General features: G+C 45.6%; 2 protein-coding genes and 1 non-coding gene across 3 annotated transcripts; all 3 read right to left on the reverse strand.

Annotated features, from left to right (window-relative positions):
• Positions 1-1471: 1471 nt before the first annotated feature.
• On the reverse strand, positions 1472-15649 carry LOC131734607 (intraflagellar transport protein 27 homolog). The gene is made up of 7 exons (XM_059021395.1): positions 15449-15649; positions 13768-13847; positions 11953-12012; positions 7754-7813; positions 6438-6555; positions 4995-5104; positions 1472-1830 (listed from the first exon to the last, which is right to left on the reverse strand). Exons 1-7 carry the CDS (start codon positions 15480-15482, stop codon positions 1732-1734), a joined length of 561 nt encoding a protein of 186 aa, XP_058877378.1. The 5' UTR covers positions 15483-15649; the 3' UTR covers positions 1472-1731.
• Positions 15650-17472: 1823 nt separating this feature from the next.
• Positions 17473-19405, reverse strand: LOC131734608 (large ribosomal subunit protein uL3-like). The gene is made up of 4 exons (XM_059021396.1): positions 19254-19405; positions 18795-18890; positions 18151-18270; positions 17473-17618 (listed from the first exon to the last, which is right to left on the reverse strand). Exons 1-4 carry the CDS (start codon positions 19308-19310, stop codon positions 17574-17576), a joined length of 318 nt encoding a protein of 105 aa, XP_058877379.1. The 5' UTR covers positions 19311-19405; the 3' UTR covers positions 17473-17573.
• Positions 19406-19757: 352 nt separating this feature from the next.
• Positions 19758-19852, reverse strand: LOC131734609 (small nucleolar RNA U83B). Its single transcript, XR_009327052.1, has one exon. It is a non-coding gene; the product is annotated as a small nucleolar RNA U83B (small nucleolar RNA).
• Between the last annotated feature and the right edge of the window lie 364 nt (positions 19853-20216).

Below are 20216 nucleotides of genomic sequence, written 5' to 3' on the forward strand. Positions count from 1 at the left end.
GTGCAGTCAGTGGCTCTACAGTGTACTGGTTCTGTGCTGAAGGGCATCACAATGATACCAGTAAGCATGCATCTGAATCAGCCAGCTTAATGCTCCATCACGCTATCCAGCCAATGGCTTAGCGTGAAGATTTGTATTTTCATTGTTAACATCCCGACAACTTTTTAAAACGTATACACTTTTAAAGTTTCAAAGATCTTTTTGAAATGAGTGCTCTCTTGCGCTGGGGTTGGATAGCTGTCCTCTAAACCAGGGTATCCCAATCCTGGTTCTGGGGACCCCCTGGGTCTTAGAACATAAGAAAGTTTCCAAACGAGAGGAGGCCCCATTCGGCCCATCTTTGCTCGTTTGGTTGTTAGTAGCTTATTGATCCCAGAATCTCATCAAGCAGCTTCTTGAAGGATCCCAGGGTGTCAGCTTCAACAACATTACTGGGGAGTTGGTTCCAGACCCTCACGATTCTCTGTGTAAAAAAGTGCCTCCTATTTTCTGAATCTGTCTTCTGGTTCCAACTGAGCTCTTAATTATTTAATTAAACCCTTCATTTAACCAATAATACGCTTAATTAGAACTTTTGTATGGTTCTCCGCTCCTAAAAGTTGCAGGTGCTGATGAACAGTTTAATTAAAGGAATTGATAACTCAGTTGGAATGAAACCCATTAGAGACCAAGATTGGGAAACCCTTCTCTAAACCACTGCAGGAAGACAGATTAAAAAAACAACAAGCAAGCACATACATTATAAAACAGATACATAGATAGGGAACTTAACATGGAAATATTACACACACTGTGACTGAAAGGGATATATAATCACACACATCCTGCCCTGTCTGAATTGAATAGCTTCTTACTCTTCTGAATCATTGGGATCCTTTCCAAGAGAAGGGTTTGAGATCAGCCAGCTCCTAGGAACAGGAGAAGCCATGAATGGACCCCTCACATTTCTACACTCTCAAGTTTTTGCGATTTTATGATTTAAACACAGAGCAATTATTATCTCCCCTATGAAACATGTTACAGCAGTGTGGAGCAGTGGTTAGGGCTCTGGACTCTTGACCGGAGGGTTGTGGGTTCAATCCCAGGTGGGGGGGACACTGCTGCTGTACCCTTGAGCAAGGTACTTTACCTAGATTGCTCCAGTAAAAACCCAACTGTATAAATGGGTAATTGTACTAGAGCCCCAAACTAGAGCTGGTCTGCTGGACTCAGTTTAGTTTCAATCACGCTGATGAAGGCACTAGAGCCCCAAACTAGAGCTGGTCTGCTGGACTCAGTTTAGTTTCAATCACGCTGATGAAGGCACTAGAGCCCCAAACTAGAGCTGGTCTGCTGGACTCAGTTTAGTTTCAATCACGCTGATGAAGGCACTAGAGTAAGAATTGTAAGTCGCCCTGGATAAGGGCGTCTGCTAAGAAAATAAATTTAAACAAATAGACAGATTTTATAATAATACACCAACATCAGCATATTAGAAATTGCAAATTAGTTTTAATTTTGTTAACTTTTGATGAAGTCTTCTTGGGAACCCGTCCTTGTCATCTGTGAGATGCAGTTCACTGGGAGCCCGGCCAGCAGGGGTCGCTGTGGTGCGATGAGGAGGAGCAGTCCCTGCTGGTTTTGCCTCCCCCAACCCCCCGGGGGCGCCAGAGCCAATGCGACGTTCCCTCCGGAGTCTCCAGTGAAGGCCGGAATGTTTCTTCCGTCCGAAGCTCCTCTCTCGTCTCTCTGCTAGGCGAGTGACTGGATGACTTCCAGCCTCTCCTGGTAGATCCTGTGAAAGGCCTGAGCCAGGCTCTGAAACGGGGCTTCGTAATTCTCCATCTCTTTCTGCAAAAAAAAAGGATATTGCTGCTCTAGAAAGAGTGCAAAGAAGAGCGACCAGAATTATCCCGGATTTAAAAGGCATGTCGTATGCAGACAGGCTCAAAGAATTGAATCTATTCAGTCTTGAACAAAGAAGACTACGCGGTGATCTGATTCAAGCATTCAAAATCCTAAAAGGTATAGACAATGTCGACCCAGGGGACTTTTTCGACCTGAAAAAAGAAACCAGGGGTCACAAATGGAGATTAGATAAAGGGGCATTCAGAACAGAAAATAGGAGGCACATTTTTTACACAGAGAATTGTGAGGGTCTGGAACCAACTCCCCAGTAATGTTGTTGAAGCTGACACCCTGGGATTATTATTATTATTATTTATTTCTTAGCAGACGCCCTTATCCAGGGCAATTGTTACAACATTATTTTTACATACAATTCCCCATTTATACAGTTGGGTTTTTACTGGAGCAATCTAGGTAAAGTACCTTGCTCAAGGGTACAGCAGCAGTTTCCCCCACCTGAGATTGAACCCACGACTCTCCGGTCAAGAGTCCAGAGCCCTAACCACTACTCCACACTGCTGGGATCCTTCAAGAAGCTGCTTGATGAGATTCTGGGATCAATAAGCTACTAACAACCAAACGAGCAAAGATGGTCCGAATGGAGCCTCCTCTCGTTTGGAAACTTTCTTATGTTCTTGAGAGAGAAGTCAGGAAAGAGATTGTTATTAACTTGTTATAACCTACCACCATCTCATATTGAGATACGAGGCTCTCCCCACAGCGATCTGGGATACAAATACAACCTGGTTCATGATTTTAAGAACATAAGAAGAACATAATTTTGTTGAATGGGAGTGTGGCAAATCCATTGTCATGAATGTTTAACCACTGTTCATGAAAAACAGATATTTCTGCCTGTAATCTAGTCTGACATTGATTATAAAAATCACATGAGAAATCAACCCAAAACTCCAATCCCATCTTCTCCTCTGTTGTGTATACAGCTGTCTCCAAAGTTTTGCATAACCTAGACTTTTAGGATTGAGACAGAACTAATCAAAGAAACTACAAAATGCATACTGTAAGTCTACAGGAAGACGTAACACTAGTACCAGCGGTCCAGATAAGATGTGTACCTGCCTATCAGAAATCAGAAACACACACTAAATTTAAATTGAATGCATACAAATTATACAATTTTGCTGCACAGCTTGTCTGTCTCCCCTAAAACTTCCACTAACAACTACATCTCCCAGAATGCAATGTCTTCAGTTGCTAGGAAACGGAACCAACCCGACAAACATGATCCAATCTCTGGCTGGCCCTGTTGTCTTTGCATCCAACCACAGCAAGAATAATTAAAAATTGAAGCTGCACAGGTTGAAGCGTAAAATCTAGCTAGAAATCCAACTGGAACCATCAGAGGCAACCGCTAATAAAGAGGTGCCTGTTATATAAAACAACTTCTTAATGCATTTCCTTACTTTATTTATCTGTACGGCTTTATACTGAAGTTTTAACGCGTTCACTGAGTGCAATGAATGTTATAATAATCATTTTTCATCCATTATCGCTCGCATCCAGTTCAAGACTCTTGTACTCGCCCTACAGATGCCTTGACCAGACTGCACCCAGCTACCTCCAGACCCTCATCTCTCCCTACACCCCCACTCGACCTCTCCGCTCCTCCTGCACTAGAAGACTGGCTCTACCTCCGCTACGCTCCCCTGCCTCCAGAGCCCGCTCCTTCTCCACCCTCACCCAGGTGGAATAACCTTCCTACAGATGTCAGGACTGCCCAGTCCCTGACCACCTTCCGGCGCCTCCTCAAGACTCACCTCTTCAGACAGCACCTGTAGAAACTCCTCTTTTCCCTCTGGACACTTTATCACTCTTCCTTAAATGCGATTTGCTTGCTCTTATCTGCCCCCTATTTTACTGCATTTAATCCTGTACTTCAGAGTACTGTAATCTGTCACAAGTGTTATTTAATCTGTAGTGTTTTGTATTTAATTATATCCTGATGTAACTATCACTGACACTGTTATCTGCTCCGTTATTGAATCGGATTTTGTCATATTCTTGTACTTGCTAGAACCGAAGTCATTGTATTTATCTTGCTCTTAATTATTATTATTATTTATTTATTTCTTAGCAGACGCCCTTATCCAGGGCGACTTACAATCGTAAGCAAATACATTTCAAGTGTTACAATACAAGTAATACAATGAGAGCAAGAAATACAATAACTTTTGTTCAAGTGTGACAAACCACAATTCAATAATACAGCAGATAATAGTGATAGTTACATCAGGATATGATTAAATAGTGATAGTTACATCAGGATGTGATTAAATACAAAGTACTACAGGTTAAACACTTGGCAGATTACAGTATTCTGAATTACAGGATTAAATGCAGTAAAATAGGGGGCAGATAAGAGCAAAATAAAGCATATTTAAATGAAGGGTGATAGTGTCCCAGGATACAAACAGAGGAGTTCTACAGGTGCTCTTTGAAGAGGTGAGTCTTGAGGAGGCGCCGGAAGGTGGTCAGGGACTGGGCAGTCCTGACATCTGTAGGAAGGTCATTCCACCTGGGTGAGGGTGGAGAAGGAGCGGGCTCTGGAGGCAGGGGAGCGTAGCGGAGGTAGAGCCAGTCTTCTAGTGCAGGCGGAGCGGAGAGGTCGAGTGGGGGTGTAGGGAGAGATGAGGGTCTGGAGGTAGCTGGTTGCAGTCTGGTCAAGGCATCTGTAGGGCGAGTACAAGAGTCTTGAACTGGATGCGAGCGGTGATCGGGAATTGTATTATTACTTGCACTGTGATTCTTGAAATGTATTTTTGTTTACGATTGTAAGTCGCCCTGGATAAGGGCGTCTGCTAAGAAATAAATAATAATAATAATAATTTAAAGAGTTGATAAAGATCCTTGCAGGACATGTACCCCATGTACCCCCTGAAAATACATTTTACTCTCTCGGTGTTCAAATTAGAGGGGAGGTTACTCTCAGACCCAAAACCTTTGAACAAGGATTCCTCCCGTTTCCTCAGGCAAGGTTTCAAACTAAAATGAAGAGAATCGAGTCGAATCACATAGAAGGATATCCCCAGATCTTCCCCTTTTAAACACAGGTTCTCGTTTCCCTGCCAGTCAGATGGGATACTCACTGCGGATGTTTCACAGTACTCCAGTCCCTGGTTCGAAGCCCACTCCTGAGCGGTTGTGAATTCCACGGCACGCCTTGCAGACAAATCTGTCTTATTTCCCACCAGAACCCCTGCATGGCAGACAGACACGTATAAGAAAATGACACACGCTGGGGGCCCTGCTTCAGAGCAAGAGCCAGGCAAAGGCAATTCACTTCAACATTTCACTTATCCAGGGCGACTTACAATTGTTACAAGATATCACATTATTTTTACATACAATTCCCCATTTATACAGTTGGGTTTTTTACGGGAGCAATCTAGGTAAAGTACCTTGCTCAAGGGTACAGCAGCAGTGTCCCCCCACCTGGGATTGAACCCACGACCCTCCGGTCAAGAGTCCAGAGCCCTGACCGCTACTCCACGCTGCTGCCACTGGTAAACAGGGCACTTTGTAGAGGGCGTTTGAAGGAAAATCCATGGTAGCTCCCCTAGAACCAGATTTTAAAAAACACATTGACCCCCCTCCTCACCCCCCACACCCCACCCCAAACTCAAAGGTGAGCTCTAACCCTGTGATGGGTTCTTATTGAGAGCTCCTCTGAGCTCTAACCCTTTGATGGGTTCTTATTCAGAGAGCTCCTCTGATCCCTAACCCTTTGATGGGTTCTTATTCAGAGAGCTCCTCTGATCCCTAACCCTCTGATGGGTTCTTATTCAGAGAGCTCCTCTGAGCTCTAACCCTCTGATGGGTTCTTATTCAGAGAGCTCCTCTGATCCCTAACCCTCTGATGGGTTCTTATTCAGAGAGCTCCTCTGAGCTCTAACCCTTTGATGGGTTCTTATTCAGAGAGCTCCTCTGATCCCTAACCCTCTGATGGGTTCTTATTCAGAGAGCTCCTCTGAGCTCTAACCCTCTGATGGGTTCTTATTCAGAGAGCTCCTCTGATCCCTAACCCTCTGATGGGTTCTTATTCAGAGAGCTCCTCTGAGCTCTAACCCTCTGATGGGTTCTTATTCAGAGAGCTCCTCTGATCCCTAACCCTCTGATGGGTTCTTATTCAGAGAGCTCCTCTGAGCTCTAACCCTTTGATGGGTTCTTATTCAGAGAGCTCCTCTGATCCCTAACCCTCTGATGGGTTCTTATTCAGAGAGCTCCTCTGATCCCTAACCCTTTGATGGGTTCTTATTCAGAGAGCTCCTCTGAGCTCTAACCCTTTGATGGGTTCTTATTCAGAGAGCTCCTCTGAGCTCTAACCCTTTGATGGGTTCTTATTCAGAGAGCTCCTCTGAGCTCTAACCCTTTGATGGGTTCTTATTCAGAGAGCTCCTCTGAGCTCTAACCCTTTGACGGGTTCTTATTCAGAGAGCTCCTCTGAGCTCTAACCCTTTGATGGGTTCTTATTAAGAGAGCTCCTCTGAGCTCTAACCCTTTGATGGGTTCTGATCAGCAGGGTCTCTCACCTGGCAGCTGCAGGCTGTGGCACTGCGCTCGGACCTGGTCCAGCCACTTGGCACAGCTTTTGAAGGAGGGCTCGCTGGTGACATCAAACACCAGGCAGAGGACTGACGGCTCCCCCCACTGCAGAGACACAGCGGACTGTTAGCGGCACAACACCAAGCCATGAGCGGAGGCAGACCAGATCCGAGGAGAAAGGGAATTCCTCGAGGCATTCAGAGTCTTCTACAGAGTCACCATATTCCACAGCTGAATCATCGTCATCATAAACAGACTGCTGAAGTCACCTGGAATGTATTTCACTTGGTTGTTCTAGTTTTGATAAATTAACAGACATGTTGTCTCCTTCAAACACATCTATTCATTATATATAAACAGACCAGAGGGGGAAGATGTAGTCAAGGAGGGGCAAAAAGACTACATCTCCCAGAATGCCATGGGAGGGAGCCACACCTCGCTCTAATAATAAATGAATGCCACCTGCCTGCAATTAGCAGGTATTTAAACCAGGAAAACATGTTTGTTCTAGGCAGTCTGCAGTCAGAGTGAAGGCTAGTGGCGAGAGGTTAGAGGCTAGGGGCTAGAGGCTAGGGGCTAGGGGCTAGAGGCTAGAGGCTAGGGGCTAGAGGATAGGGCTAGAGGCCAGAAGCTAGGGGCTAGAGGCCAGAAGCTAGGGGCTAGGAGTTAGAGGCTAGAGGCTAGGGGCTGCGGGCTAGGGGCTAGGAGTTAGAGGCTAGGGGCTAGAGGCCAGAAGCTAGGGGCTAGGGGCTAGAGGCCAGAAGCTAGGGGCTAGAGGCTAGAGGCTAGAGGCTAGGGGCTAGAGGCTAGGGGCTAGGGGCTAGAGGCCAGAAGCTAGGGGCTAGGGGCTAGAGGCAAGGGGCTAGAGGCCAGAAGCTAGGGGCTAGGGGCTAGATGCTAGGGGCTAGAGGCTAGAGGCTAGGGGCTAGGAAAAGGTACTGTTTAAATCTTTTGTGTATGGTTGTTGTGTAATGGTGTGAAAGTGGTTTTGTAACTGGTAAACGGCTTAGCCGTCCAGGTTGTTAGTTAGGTTCCTCAACAGTATAGTTAGCGCTTCAAAATGTCACATTTTCCTACTGTTTTTTTTGTTAAGTATATGAGGAAACTACAAAGCGGTGTGTAATTCACTACGTTACCGTGACATCATTCAGCAGCTTTCACTGGACTTTCTGAAGCTGATTCTACAGAGTGATGCAGGGCCTGTGTCCACAGCTGTACATACTGGCCAGTGCTCTGGTTCTGAAAAGCCCCTTTCTGTGTGTTTCTAATGCATGAGCCACAAGCCTCAGGAAGCCTCCCTTACCTGCTTCTCAAGCATGTCCATGAAGACCTCCTTTCCAGCAGAGTCAAAGAGATACAGCTCCTGAAGAGACAGACATCAGGGAGTTACTCTGGGCAGCCCTGCTTATTCCTTCTGACAGGGTCTCGCACGCTCGGACCCGTTATCTACTGCATTCTTCAGCGCAAAACATTATTATTATTATTATATATATATTTTTTTTAGCAGACGCCTTTATCCAAGGCGACTTACAGAGACTGGGGTGTGTGAACTATGCATCAGCTGCAGAGTCACTTACAACTACGTCTCACCCGAAAGACGGAGCACAAGGAGGTGAAGTGACTTGCTCAGGGTCACACAGTGAGTCAGTGGCTGAGGTGGGATTTGAACCGGGGACCTCCTGGTTACAAGCCCCTTTCTTTAACCACTGGACCACACAGCCTCCTTTATTTCTTAGATGCCCTTATCCAGGGCGACTTACAATTCTTACAAGATATCACATTATTTCTACATACAATTCCCCATTTATACAGTTGGGTTTTTACTGGAGCAATCTAGGTAAAGTACCTTGCTCAAGGGTACAGCAGCAGTGTCCCCCCCCACCTGGGATTGAACCCACGACCCTCCGGTCAAGAGTCCAGAGCCCTGACCACTACTCCACACCGCTGCCTTGGCAAATGACAAGCAAGGCTGTGTTAGCGGTTTCTATTTTATACACACATTAAATACAAAACATGAAACGGGTGCAAAATCGGAGAAATTCATTTGTATCCCAGTTTTGCAGGTAACTGTGTAAGGCTGGTGCAGTTCCCATGTACCAGTGCTGAGGTGGAGTGCTTAAACAAGCATTTTTTGTTCCTACAGATGTTTATACCGAATGTGAAGTCAGGGGTAAATCCAGATCTTCACATGATTGAGCGAGGAACATTAGAGAACACAGCTGAACAGGTTTCGTAAAACCCAGAAATGTTTTGTTACAAATGTGGAAAAAGCAGAGAGTGTGAATGAGGGGGAATGTGGAGGTGCTCTGTCTGTCTGTCTGTCTGTCTGTCTGTGAATGTGGGGCATGTGGAGGTGCTCTGTCTGTCTGTCTGTCTGTCTGTGAATGTGGGGCATGTGGAGGTGCTCTGTCTGTCTGTCTGTCTGTGAATGTGGGGTATGTGGAGGTGCTCTGTCTGTCTGTCTGTGAATGTGGGGCATGTGGAGGTGCTCTGTCTGTCTGTCTGTGAATGTGGGGTATGTGGAGGTGCTCTGTCTGTCTGTCTGTCTGTCTGTGAATGTGGGGTATGTGGAGGTGCTCTGTCTGTCTGTCTGTCTGTGAATGTGGGGTATGTGGAGGTGCTTTGTCTGTGAATGTGGGGTATGTGGAGGTGCTCTGTCTGTCTGTCTGTCTGTCTGAATGTGGGGCATGTGGAGGTGCTCTGTCTGTCTGTCTGTCTGTCTGTCTGTCTGTCTGTGAATGTGGGGTATGTGGAGGTGCTCTGTCTGTCTGTCTGTGAATGTGGGGCATGTGGAGGTGCTCTGTCTGTCTGTCTGTCTGTCTGTCTGTCTGTCTGTGAATGTGGGGTATGTGGAGGTGCTCTGTCTGTCTGTCTGTGAATGTGGGGCATGTGGAGGTGCTCTGTCTGTCTGTCTGTGAATGTGGGGTATGTGGAGGTGCTCTGTCTGTCTGTCTGTGTCTGTGAATGTGGGGTATGTGGAGGTGCTCTGTCTGTCTGTCTGTCTGTCTGTCTGTGAATGTGGGGCATGTGGAGGTGCTCTGTCTGTCTGTCTGTCTGTGAATGTGGGGCATGTGGAGGTGCTCTGTCTGTCTGTCTGTCTGTGAATGTGGGGTATGTGGAGGTGCTTTGTCTGTGAATGTGGGGTATGTGGAGGTGCTCTGTCTGTCTGTCTGTCTGTCTGAATGTGGGGCATGTGGAGGTGCTCTGTCTGTCTGTCTGTCTGTCTGAATGTGGGGCATGTGGAGGTGCTCTGTCTGTCTGTCTGTGAATGTGGGGCATGTGGAGGTGCTCTGTCTGTCTGTCTGTCTGTCTGTGAATGTGGGGTATGTGGAGGTGCTCTGTCTGTCTGTCTGTGTCTGTCTGTGATTGTGGGGCTTGTGGAGGTGCTCTGTCTGTCTGTCTGTCTGTCTGTCTGTCTTTCACACTTACATTTCTACATATCCTTTTAAAATGCTGCACCAAGAAATCCTCCTAACTGGCATTGCCAATCACAAAGCCATTCCCTGAAGCACAACCTGTGCAACAGTTTGAAAAGACCTTTCATCGAAACACGCGTCGAACTCAGACAGCACTGCTTCACATCTTTAAAATTACAACAGCACCACAGATAAACAGCAAATCCAACTTCACAATCTTCTCGGCATGAGCGTTCACCGCGGTGCGAAGGCGGTGCTCATGAAAGTCCGGGACAACGGCATTGGCTGAAAGAAGCAGCATGCTGGCGTCCCCCTTACAGATCTCAATGGGAGAGGACCGCACTCCTTTCACATGGGAGCCAGGCTTGATTATAGCTGGGCAGGGGAAGGGAAAGGATGAGAAGCCGCAGGACAGGGGGGGAGCACCTCTCTCATTATCACTGCGCCCAGAGGTGCTGACACCGTTGACAGGTTCCAAATTAAAAAGTGCAATCTTTAATAACAATGTATTGCTCTCCTCTGCGTTTTATAAACAGCGTGCTCATGTCCTTTTCGGGAAATGTCCTTCACGGTATAAAAAAGGTGCTTTTTGTAAACTCTTTCATTTCCCCCCCCCTTTATTGATCCAGAGAGCCACCTTGCAGTATTCACAGAGCGAGAGAGGAGGAGGGCTTGATGTGCATGCAGGCTGTCTGAATCAATCAACACATACAGAAATGCCTAAATAAAAACCACTGGGGTTCTTCTGTTTTATATCAACAGAGTCCAACAGCCATTTATATTTCTAAGTGACTCTATTTACTTCCAAACACACGCACACATAACCTTGGCATTCTGCTGACTGACTTGTGCATAAAGATGAGGCTGTGTGGTCCAGTGGTTAAAGAAAAGGGCTTGTAACCAGGAGGTCCCCGGTTCAAATCCCTCCTCAGCCACTGACTCACTGTGTGACCCTGAGCAAGTCACTTAACCTCCTTGTGCTCCGTCTTTCGGGTGAGACGTTGTTGTAAGTGACTCTGCAGCTGAAGCACAGCTCACACCCCCTGTGGGAATAACCCTCGCTGCTCTCTGAGGTGAAACACACTGTGCAAGACTCTGCTGGTCACGTGATCTGCCTTAATAAAACTCATTTCACACGTGACCCCGAGCTGGATTCAAACCAGAAGGAAAGATGTTAAACTACCCAGCCTCTGACTCCTTTAATGCCAGGCATTTCTCCATGGTTAGGAACTGAGATTGCTGGCCAGTTTCAAGTTTGCTCTAATCAGTTTTAGACCACTGATGTATCGCTCACAGATATAAGAAAGTTTACAAACGAGAGGAGGCCCCATTCAGCCCATCTTGCTCGTTTGGTTGTTAGTAGCTTATTGATCCCAGAATCTCATCAAGCAGCTTCTTGAAGGATCCCAGGGTGTCAGCTTCAACAACATTACTGGGGAGTTGGTTCCAGACCCTCACAATTCTCTGTGTAAAAAAAGTGCCTCCTATTTTCTGTTCTGAATGCCCCTTTATCTAATCTCCATTTCTGACCCCTGGTTTCTTTTTTCAGGTCGAAAAAGTCCCCTGGGTTGACATTGTCTATACCTTTTAGGATTTTGAATGCTTGAATCAGATCGCCGCGTAGTCTTCTTTGTTCAAGACTGAACAGATTCAATTCTTTTAGCCTGTCTGCATACGACATGCCTTTTAAACCCGGGATAATTCTGGTTGCTCTTCTTTGCACTCTTTCTAGAGCAGCAATATCCTTTTTGTAACGAGGCGACCAGAACTGAACACAATATTCTAGGTGAGGTCTTACTAATGCATTGTAAAGTTTTAACATTACTTCCCTTGATTTAAATTCATCACAATATATCCGAGCATCTTGTTGGCCTTTTTTACAGCTTCCCTGTCTAGATGAAGACATTTCTGAGTCAACATAAACTCCTAGATCTTTACCATAGATCTTCAATTTCAGTATCTCCCATATGATATTTATAATGCACATTTTTATTGCCTGCGTGCAATACTTTACACTTTTCTCTATTAAATGTCATTTGCCATGTGTCTGCCCAGTTCTGTATCAATAAATAATGGATGAACTCACCACGCTGTCACTGCTGTCAGGGATGCTTACAGCTTTGACCACAATCTCCACTCCTGCGGTCTGAGAAAAGATAATAACGACGAGAAGTTAGGGTTAGACACAGAACACGCTGAACACTGAACTGCAGTTCTGAATGCCTCAGAGGTGATCTGCCTGGGGAAACAGCAGGATCTACCAGCTGAAGTCCTGGGTACGGGTTCTTTTTAGGGTCTGTAAAAGCTGCTACACAACAGACGCAATGCAGTTTTTCATCGGGCGACAGGAAACTTTCACAGAGACATGACCACACCCCCCTGAAGCGACACACACACACACACACACACACACACACACACACACACGCGATGCAAGGAAAACTACAAGATGCTTTGACATGGGCTCAGTTTCACATCAAAACCAATATAAATCTGTAAAAACTGTGGAAATGGTTCATCAATTCACGTTGACTTTACCCTTTTCCCCCATTAAAAAATAAAAACCTACTACAAAAATAATAAACGCATTTCCCAATGCTGCTGGGCAATGTCCCGCCTTCCTGACTAGCATCTATCAGTGATTCGTTCTGAATACTTCAAACCCGCCCCCCAACTGCTGAGTGACAGCCCATTCCTGCATTTCTATTGGAGACTCCGCTTGAGAGATTTAAAACGAGATTACAATCAGGATGGAGGCTTGTTAGCGGGATTTCAAGCCGTATTACAGTTAAGACACGGAGGATTTCAAACAGAATTGTGACGAAATGTACAAAAATGACTCCAGAGAAAAACCCCAGGAGAATGTGGCGAGACCAGAGGGGTTTCACTGTGGAAGACAGCAAAGGAAAGAAAGGACAGCTTAAGGGTGCAAGTCCTGTCCAGTTACTAGACATATTGTGACAGAACGAAAAATAACGCTCAAGCATTTTGAAGTATAGGTTCAGTTCGCTGCGTCTCATCCTGTCTGGTGTGTAGCAGCCTTTGGAGCTGCAGCAAACAGCGAGGCCCATTCTAGCCCAGATAATTGTCACAGCTATACAATTAATCTGTTAAGGATTTAATTGGTAAACTCTAAAACCTGACGTGGAGTTACGTTCCAGGACCGGAGCTGTGCCCCTCAAATCAAAACTGTTAAACAAACACTACTCTTAACTGGAGTTTGATAAAGACGTTACAGCCACATACAATAGCATTGGCACAAATCCTCCATGGGGTGTCAGATGACATACATGGGCTGTACTACAGGTAGTGGACAAAAAAATGGAAACCCCTGGGTGAATGAGGCAAGTATATTGAAAGCAAGGGCTTCCACACAGGTGTGGCTCCTGTGTTAATTAAGCAAATCACATCCCAGCATGCTTAGGGGCAGGTAGAAAAATGCTGGACAGGCCTGGTTGCCTAGAATTCTGGCTAGCATGGCTGCAAGAGGAGACCTCGGTGGCTTTGAAAGAGGGGTGACTGTCGGGGGTGCGTTTGGCAGGAGCTTCAGTGACCGAGACAGCTCAACTTGCTGATGTTTCACGAGCAGCGGTGTCTAAGGCGTGGCATGGAACTCCGAGGGAATGACATCATCAGCAAAGGGCAACAGCGGGCGGAAGCGCATACTCCAGGATCGTGATATCCGTGCGTTCATTCCAAGCGCAAAGGCAGAACAGGCGAGCGACTGCAGATCAACTGACTGCGGATTTCAACCTGGGGCGCGAGCGGCCAGTTTCATCAAAACCGGTCCGACGAGGACTCCACAGAGCGGGATAGCAGAGCGGCCCAACGCCCTGTTGAGCGACTTTACATTGGGGTTTCCATTTTTGTTGTCCACTGCCTGCGTGTGAACCCGTAGTACCATTGTGTAGTTCTTCTGAAAGTGAGCCCCATCGCTTCGAAGCAGCTGAGTCAAAGCACTCTTTCCAACCGCAGCATCACCTACAAAGAAAGGAGAAGCTTACAACAATATAACAACCAAGCCACACCTCCACACACACACACACACACACACACACACACACACACACACACACACACACACACAACACCTCCATTTGGGGGCAATAAAAACGTGCATTATAAATATCATATGGGAAATACTGAAATTGAAGATCTTTGATAAAGATCTAGGAGTTTATGTTGACTGAGAAATGTCTTCATCTAGACAATGTGGGGAAGCAATAAAAAAGGCCAACAAGATGCTCGGATATATTGTGTTGAATTTAAATCAAGGGAAGTAATGTTAAAACTTTACAATGCATTAGGAAGACCTCACCTAGAATATTGTGTTCAGTTCTGGTCACCTCGTTACAAAAAAGGATATTGCTGCTCTAGAAAGAGTGCAAAGAAGAGCAACCAGAATTATCCCGGGTTTAAAAGGCATGTTGTATGCAGACAGGCTAAAAGAATTGAATCTATTCAGTCTTGAACAAAGAAGACTACGCGGCGATCTGATTCAAGCATTCAAAATCCTAAAAGGTATTGACAATGTCGACCCAGGGGACCTGAAAAAAGAAACAAGGACCAGGGGTCACAAATTAGATAAAGGGGCATTCAGAACAGAAAATAGGAGGCGCTTTTTTACACAGAGAATTGTGAGGGTCTGGAACCAACTCCCCAGTAATGTTGTTGAAGCTGACACCCTGGGATCCTTCAAGAAGCTGCTTGATGAGATTCTGGGATCAATAAGCTACTAACAACCAAACGAGCAAGATGGGCTGAATGGGGCCTCCTCTCGTTTGGAAACTTTCGTATGTTCTTATGTTCTTAATCAATAACCTCCTGCTGCTGCAGGTGAAAGCAGCGGAAGCAAGGTCTGGTAAATGGAACCCGGTGCTGAGACGTCACGTTTCTCTTCTTTTTTCAAGCGTCTGTTATGATAGGTCACGTATAAAAAGCCCTCCTCGTCACGTAACCAACGTGCGTCTGCTCTGCGTTACGTCGTTACGTTGTTTTGTTTTATTTTACGTCGGAAGTGGCGCTTCCCAAGTCAGGTTGTGTTTTTGTAACACAGACTTTTTTTTTAAATATATATATAACGGACTTTTAAATATCTCTACACGCCCAAGGGTTAATTTTACAGTCACGACTGTGTTATTATTATTATTATTATTATTATTATTATTATTATTATTATTATTATTATTATTATTATTAATTTATTTCAAGAATCACAGTAGTACTTAAATGTTTCATTTTTTTTTTCAATTCAAAGTGCTTTATTGGCACGACTTATTTTCCACAGTGTTGCCAAAGCAATTATATATTATATATATTATATATATTTCATTCAAACTGCTTCCAAGTTGCTACAGCATCAATAAATTGAAAAAAAAAACAACGTTTTTCACTCTGGAAATCTTAGTAATTCTAGACAGATGTAATTTTATGGAGACAGAGAGAAAATAAAACATGTACAGGGTATTATTATGTACGACTCGCGGCAGGTTTATTTATTCAGAAACAGACAAACCTGCTGAGAAATAAATAATAATAATAATAATAATAATAATAATAATAATAATATTTGACAAACTTACCTGCCACTATACACTTCGCTCTCAGTTTCACCATGGCAACTGCTAACGGGAGCCGTATTCAAAACCTCGCTCTACGGTTTGCAAAGTCTCGTTTATTAATTTCTTAATTTATATATAAATCCGTTCAGCTTTTTCTGTTTACCAACTTCGAGCCATTTCTTCGGGTTCAACCGCCGTCTCTTAGCAACCCAACTGCCGAACACAACTGGACAAACCACCTGCCACTCAGGCGTTTCAAGCCTTCTATTGGACCGTTTTAGACACCCGCCTACCAAAAGGTTGGCCAGGTTGGTCCGCTCATTGGTAACGTTTGATTGGCCAGCACGTCATCTCGCCGCTGCTGATTGGTTTATTTTGCTGCGGCTCAATTTAAGCTTCGATTGCGATTGGTGATTTATCTAAACAGCGCGTCAATGAAACGTCTAACCTGATTGGACAAACCCTAAGGCTATATAAGGAAGGATAGGACAGTGATGTCACACGTGGCGCCATTTCTGGAGCCCGTAGAGCTTTTTTCAAAGCGCGGGTCGCCCTGGCAAAATGTTTCTCGACGTGATCAAACATAAATAACAGTCAGTTTATATTAAAGATATGTTGTATGGTTATTAAAAAAAATAATACCGGTATATCCTGGGGGCTGCAGCACAGGATCTCCGCAATGTATTCAGTGCTGAGTGGGCTCCAGAAATGGCGCCTGTAATGCATCAGGGGCTTGACTGTCCCATCCCGCTTTAAACCGTCCTGGGACGAACCTGCGGTTGCATCGGCTGCTGTAAACGGTTAACGAGGTCGCTGCACGCAGAATGGCTTCAATCAGAAATGTTTTCAGCGCTGAACGGGGTTAGAGTTTATGTTAGAGCTGTGATGAAGCGGTCTAAACCCAATTCTGATTAACGTTCACTGCAGCAGTCCGGGCACACTGCTGGCTAACCCGTTTGCACACGTTAGCTAATTCTATAGGCAGTGTTCTGGCTTGTGAAAATGTTTGAATTTGTCACTGCATCCAAATTTCACAAGTTTAACACCTTTAGGAAAAAATGTTTCCTCCTCCCTCCCTACAGGGCTGCAAGAGCCCCAAAAACACATTTATAATCCCCATGTGAATCGGTTATAGAGGACGCTAGAGCCCCAATCTAACACTCGCTATCATATTGTGTAGTGTTTTATAGTCTATTAGTCCCTGGTTTATAGTACTGCAGTTTTCTACAGCATGTAGTATTTTCTGTAATAAATACTACACTTACTCTAGCAGATCGAATTCCTTACCACAGCTGCGTTATCTAACCAATGCCAAAGCGCAGGTGCACAGCTTTGAGAGCGAGGAGCGTTCAGTACAGCAAGCAAGACTCACACAGAGGAACCAACACAGCAAGGATACAAGGAGGCTGTGTGGTCCCAGTGATTAAAGAAAAGGGCTTGTAACCAGGAGGTCCCGGGTTCAAATCCCACCTCAGCCACTGACTCACTGTGTGACCCTGAGCAAGTCACTTCACCTCCTTGTGCTCCGTCTTTCGGGTGAGACGTAGTTGTAAGTGACTCTGCAGCTGATGCATAGTTCACACACCCTAGCCTCCAAGTTGCCTTGGATAAAAGGCGTCTGCTAACTAAACAAATACTGTGTGCTTGAGGCCAGAGAGGGATTGTGGGACAACACCACAGGTCAAGTTATTTAAAATTGCAGGATATGTACAAGCAACCTAGCTCTACAAATCACTGTGAAAAACCAAGCTGAGATTTAAACAGACCAGTCCTCGGACCCCAGCGACACAGTCCAGAAACACCCAAACTCTACATGAATGTGTGGCTTTAAAACAGGCAGGCTTTCACAACTAGATTACCTAGTTATGCATCTGCAGCTAAAACTGATTCTACGAAGTTGGTCAGTCAAATGCGACCAACGAAGGCACAAGCCGAAAAAGGCTCACCTGACTGATCTAGTTCAGAACTCGCTGCATTTATCAACTCTGAAGCTCCACACACAAGGAAACAAACACACGACACGAGAGAAGAAAACCCAGAGAGTGTTTAAAAGGTTTTAATTTCTTTTTTATTGGGACAGCCTGCAGTACTACTGCAGAAAGACTTTATATAAACCAGAGAAAGATGAGAGAGGGGGTCTCTGGGTTCACGCAGTCTCCTCCTTGAGGATTCGGTCCTTTTTGAGTGGTCCCTGTTGAGAAAAAAAGAGAATACATTAGCCACACGAAACAGCAAAATAAACTAGATGGTAACTTTACCAGTAAAGTTGTGGGGCTTGCTTTATTGGGAAAGGGGTGAAAGTAGCGGATTTGTAAAGTAGCTGATTTGTAAAGTCCCCCTTTTCGGCTTCTCTCGCTCTCACTCGGCTATTGAAATGTTTCCTCTGCTTTTTCTGGAGATCAAACGGCTAGAGACCTGTGCTTGACGTCTTTCTGATGATCAGACCGATGATGAAAAACTGTAAAGGTCGCACCTGGTCCGACGCTGGACCCACGAAGGGTTAAAACAGTTCTAATTCTTTGACAGGGAGCACAGATCTAGATCAGCAAAACAAGTGTAGTTGCTGCCAAACAGATTGTAAATGTAGACGTGACTTAAGGACTCTGCCTGGTGGAGTTTGTAACGCGTGAAAGTGGACACAGTCACGGAGGAGGACAGGTGGGGTGTCGCGTCCGTCTCTGTCCACAGCCCTGCACCCGCTGCGTGCGTCTCTCTCTACTCACCATGAACGCCTTCTTCTCTTCGGCGGTCTGGAAGCGTCCGTGTCCGAACTTGGAGGTGGTGTCTATGAACTTCAGGTCGATCTTCTCCAGGGCGCGACGCTTCGTCTGCACCAGCAGGGACTGGAAAGGGGGTCGAGAGAAAACGAAACAGCCTTTAGAAAAAGTGAACTGCCAGAGCCCTCAAAACAGAACCGCCCATCCTGCTCTAGATGTAAAGTCTTGAGTTCACGGTCAGAGAAGCCGAACGCAAGCAAAACAAAACCAGCATCTTCTACCGAACTTAAGAGACTCTCGCTGTCCTGCGAAGGAGGAGAGCTCAGAAGAGAAAGTGCCTCACAGGTGGAAATTTACACAGTAAAAACCCAACTGTATAAATGGGTAATTGAATGTAAAAACTGGGCAGCAGTGTGGAGTAGTGGTTAGGGCTCTGGACTCTTGACCGGAGGGTCGTGGGTTCAATCCCAGGTGGAGGACACTGCTGCTGTACCCTTGAGCAAGGTACTTTACCTAGATTGCTCCAGTAAAAACCCAACTGTATAAATGGGAAATTGTATGTAAAAATAATGTGATATCTTGTAACAATTGTAAGTCGCCCTGGATAAGGGCATCTAGGAAATAAATAAAGTAGCCAAGTGTGACCTCACCTTGCGGAGAGTGAGGACTCTCTTCTTGGTTCCAATAACGCAGCCCTTGAGCATGACGAAGTCATTGGTGACCTCCCCGTAGTGCACGAAGCCTCCCTGTCAGAGAAAGACAGAACCACGACTTCCTGTTACTGCAGGGCCCAACGCTGTTCAAAGTGTTAACAATGCTGCTGTTAAAATCAGCGAGTCGCCCACACATCAAAAACAGACAAGAGCAATGCTTGGGGTTATATTCTGTAGGGACATACAGATCCAAAAACATCAGAAGAAAGAAATAATGCGATATCTTGTAACAATTGTAAGTCGCCCTGGATAAGGGCGTCGGCTAAGAAATAAATAATAATAATGGTCCGTTCACAGGAAGCAAGACATTTTTGAACCCTGCTACGCAGGTCCCAGACGAGCGAGCCCAGCTCGACGGGGCGTCCCAGGGGCTGCGGACCCCCCCTCCCTGCTCACCAGAGGGTTGATGCTCTTGTTGGAGAGATCGTACTCCGTGGACGCGTTGTTCTTCATCAGCTTGCCGTCCTTGGTGTGGTAACCCTGACCGATCTTGTAGATCTGGAGGAAGGAGGCACAAAATTAAAAAAACCGACAACACAGAGATTATTATTATTAGTTTATTTAGCAGACGCCTTTATCCAAGGTGACTTACAGAGACTAGGGTGTGTGAACTATGCATCAGCTGCAGAGTCACTTACAACTACGCCTCACCCGAAAGACGGAGCACAAGGAGGTGAAGCGACTCGCTCAGGGTCACACAGTGAGTCAGTGGCTGAGGTGGGATTTGAACCCGGGACCTCCTGGTTACAAGCCCTTTTCTATAACCACTGGACCACACAGCGATGCAGAAACCCAGCTGGCTGAACACAATCCTACTTCTCTAGATGGTTTTCAGACTCCGCGCGCAGGTTTTGTTAAGTTTCACAGCAGGATCTGATTTCAAGCAGGTTCAGGGGGGGCGTGTTTCTCAGAAGGAAGGCAGCATGGAACATCTCCTCATGCGTTATCGGACGCCACGCCTGGCGCGAGATTCCGTGATCTCATCACAGAAACACTGGAACCTTATTTCGGGGTTTGACTCAGAACTTAAGACACTAAACACCAGATTACAGAACATTTGAGCTGCACTAAAACAGCTGTGCCAAAGTTCTGCATTATAAACCTCGTTTTGCTTCACAGTCGAACGAAACCAGCTGAATATTGCAGCATATTGAATTACAACCGCTTTACAGTTCACCTCATACACTAAACAAAACTGAAAATGTACAATCCAACATTAAATACAGGGGCAGCAGTGTGGAGTAGTGGTCAGGGCTCTGGACTCTTGACCGGAGGGTCGTGGGTTCAATCCCAGGTGGGGGGGACACTGCTGCTGTACCCTTGAGCAAGGTACTTTACCTAGATTGCTCCAGTAAAAAC

This window comes from Acipenser ruthenus, unplaced genomic scaffold (genome assembly GCF_902713425.1).
Source record: "Acipenser ruthenus unplaced genomic scaffold, fAciRut3.2 maternal haplotype, whole genome shotgun sequence".
Lineage (NCBI taxonomy): Eukaryota > Metazoa > Chordata > Actinopteri > Acipenseriformes > Acipenseridae > Acipenser > Acipenser ruthenus.

Coding starts and splice junctions, on each gene's coding strand:
- LOC131734607 (XM_059021395.1), bottom strand. CDS start 15,482: ATGGTGAAACTGAGAGCGAAGTGTATAGTGGCAG. Junction 12,013..13,767: donor TTCAGAAGAACTACACAATG/GTACTACGGGTT, acceptor ATCTTTTCTCAG/ACCGCAGGAGTGGAGATTGT. Junction 5,105..6,437: donor CCACAGCCTGCAGCTGCCAG/GTGAGAGACCCT, acceptor TCTGCCATGCAG/GGGTTCTGGTGGGAAATAAG.
- LOC131734608 (XM_059021396.1), bottom strand. CDS start 19,310: ATGAAGAACAACGCGTCCACGGAGTACGATCTCTCCAACAAGAGCATC. Junction 18,891..19,253: donor ACAAGAGCATCAACCCTCTG/GTGAGCAGGGAG, acceptor TTTCTCTGACAG/GGAGGCTTCGTGCACTACGG. Junction 17,619..18,150: donor AAGAGAAGAAGGCGTTCATG/GTGAGTAGAGAG, acceptor TTTTCTCAACAG/GGACCACTCAAAAAGGACCG.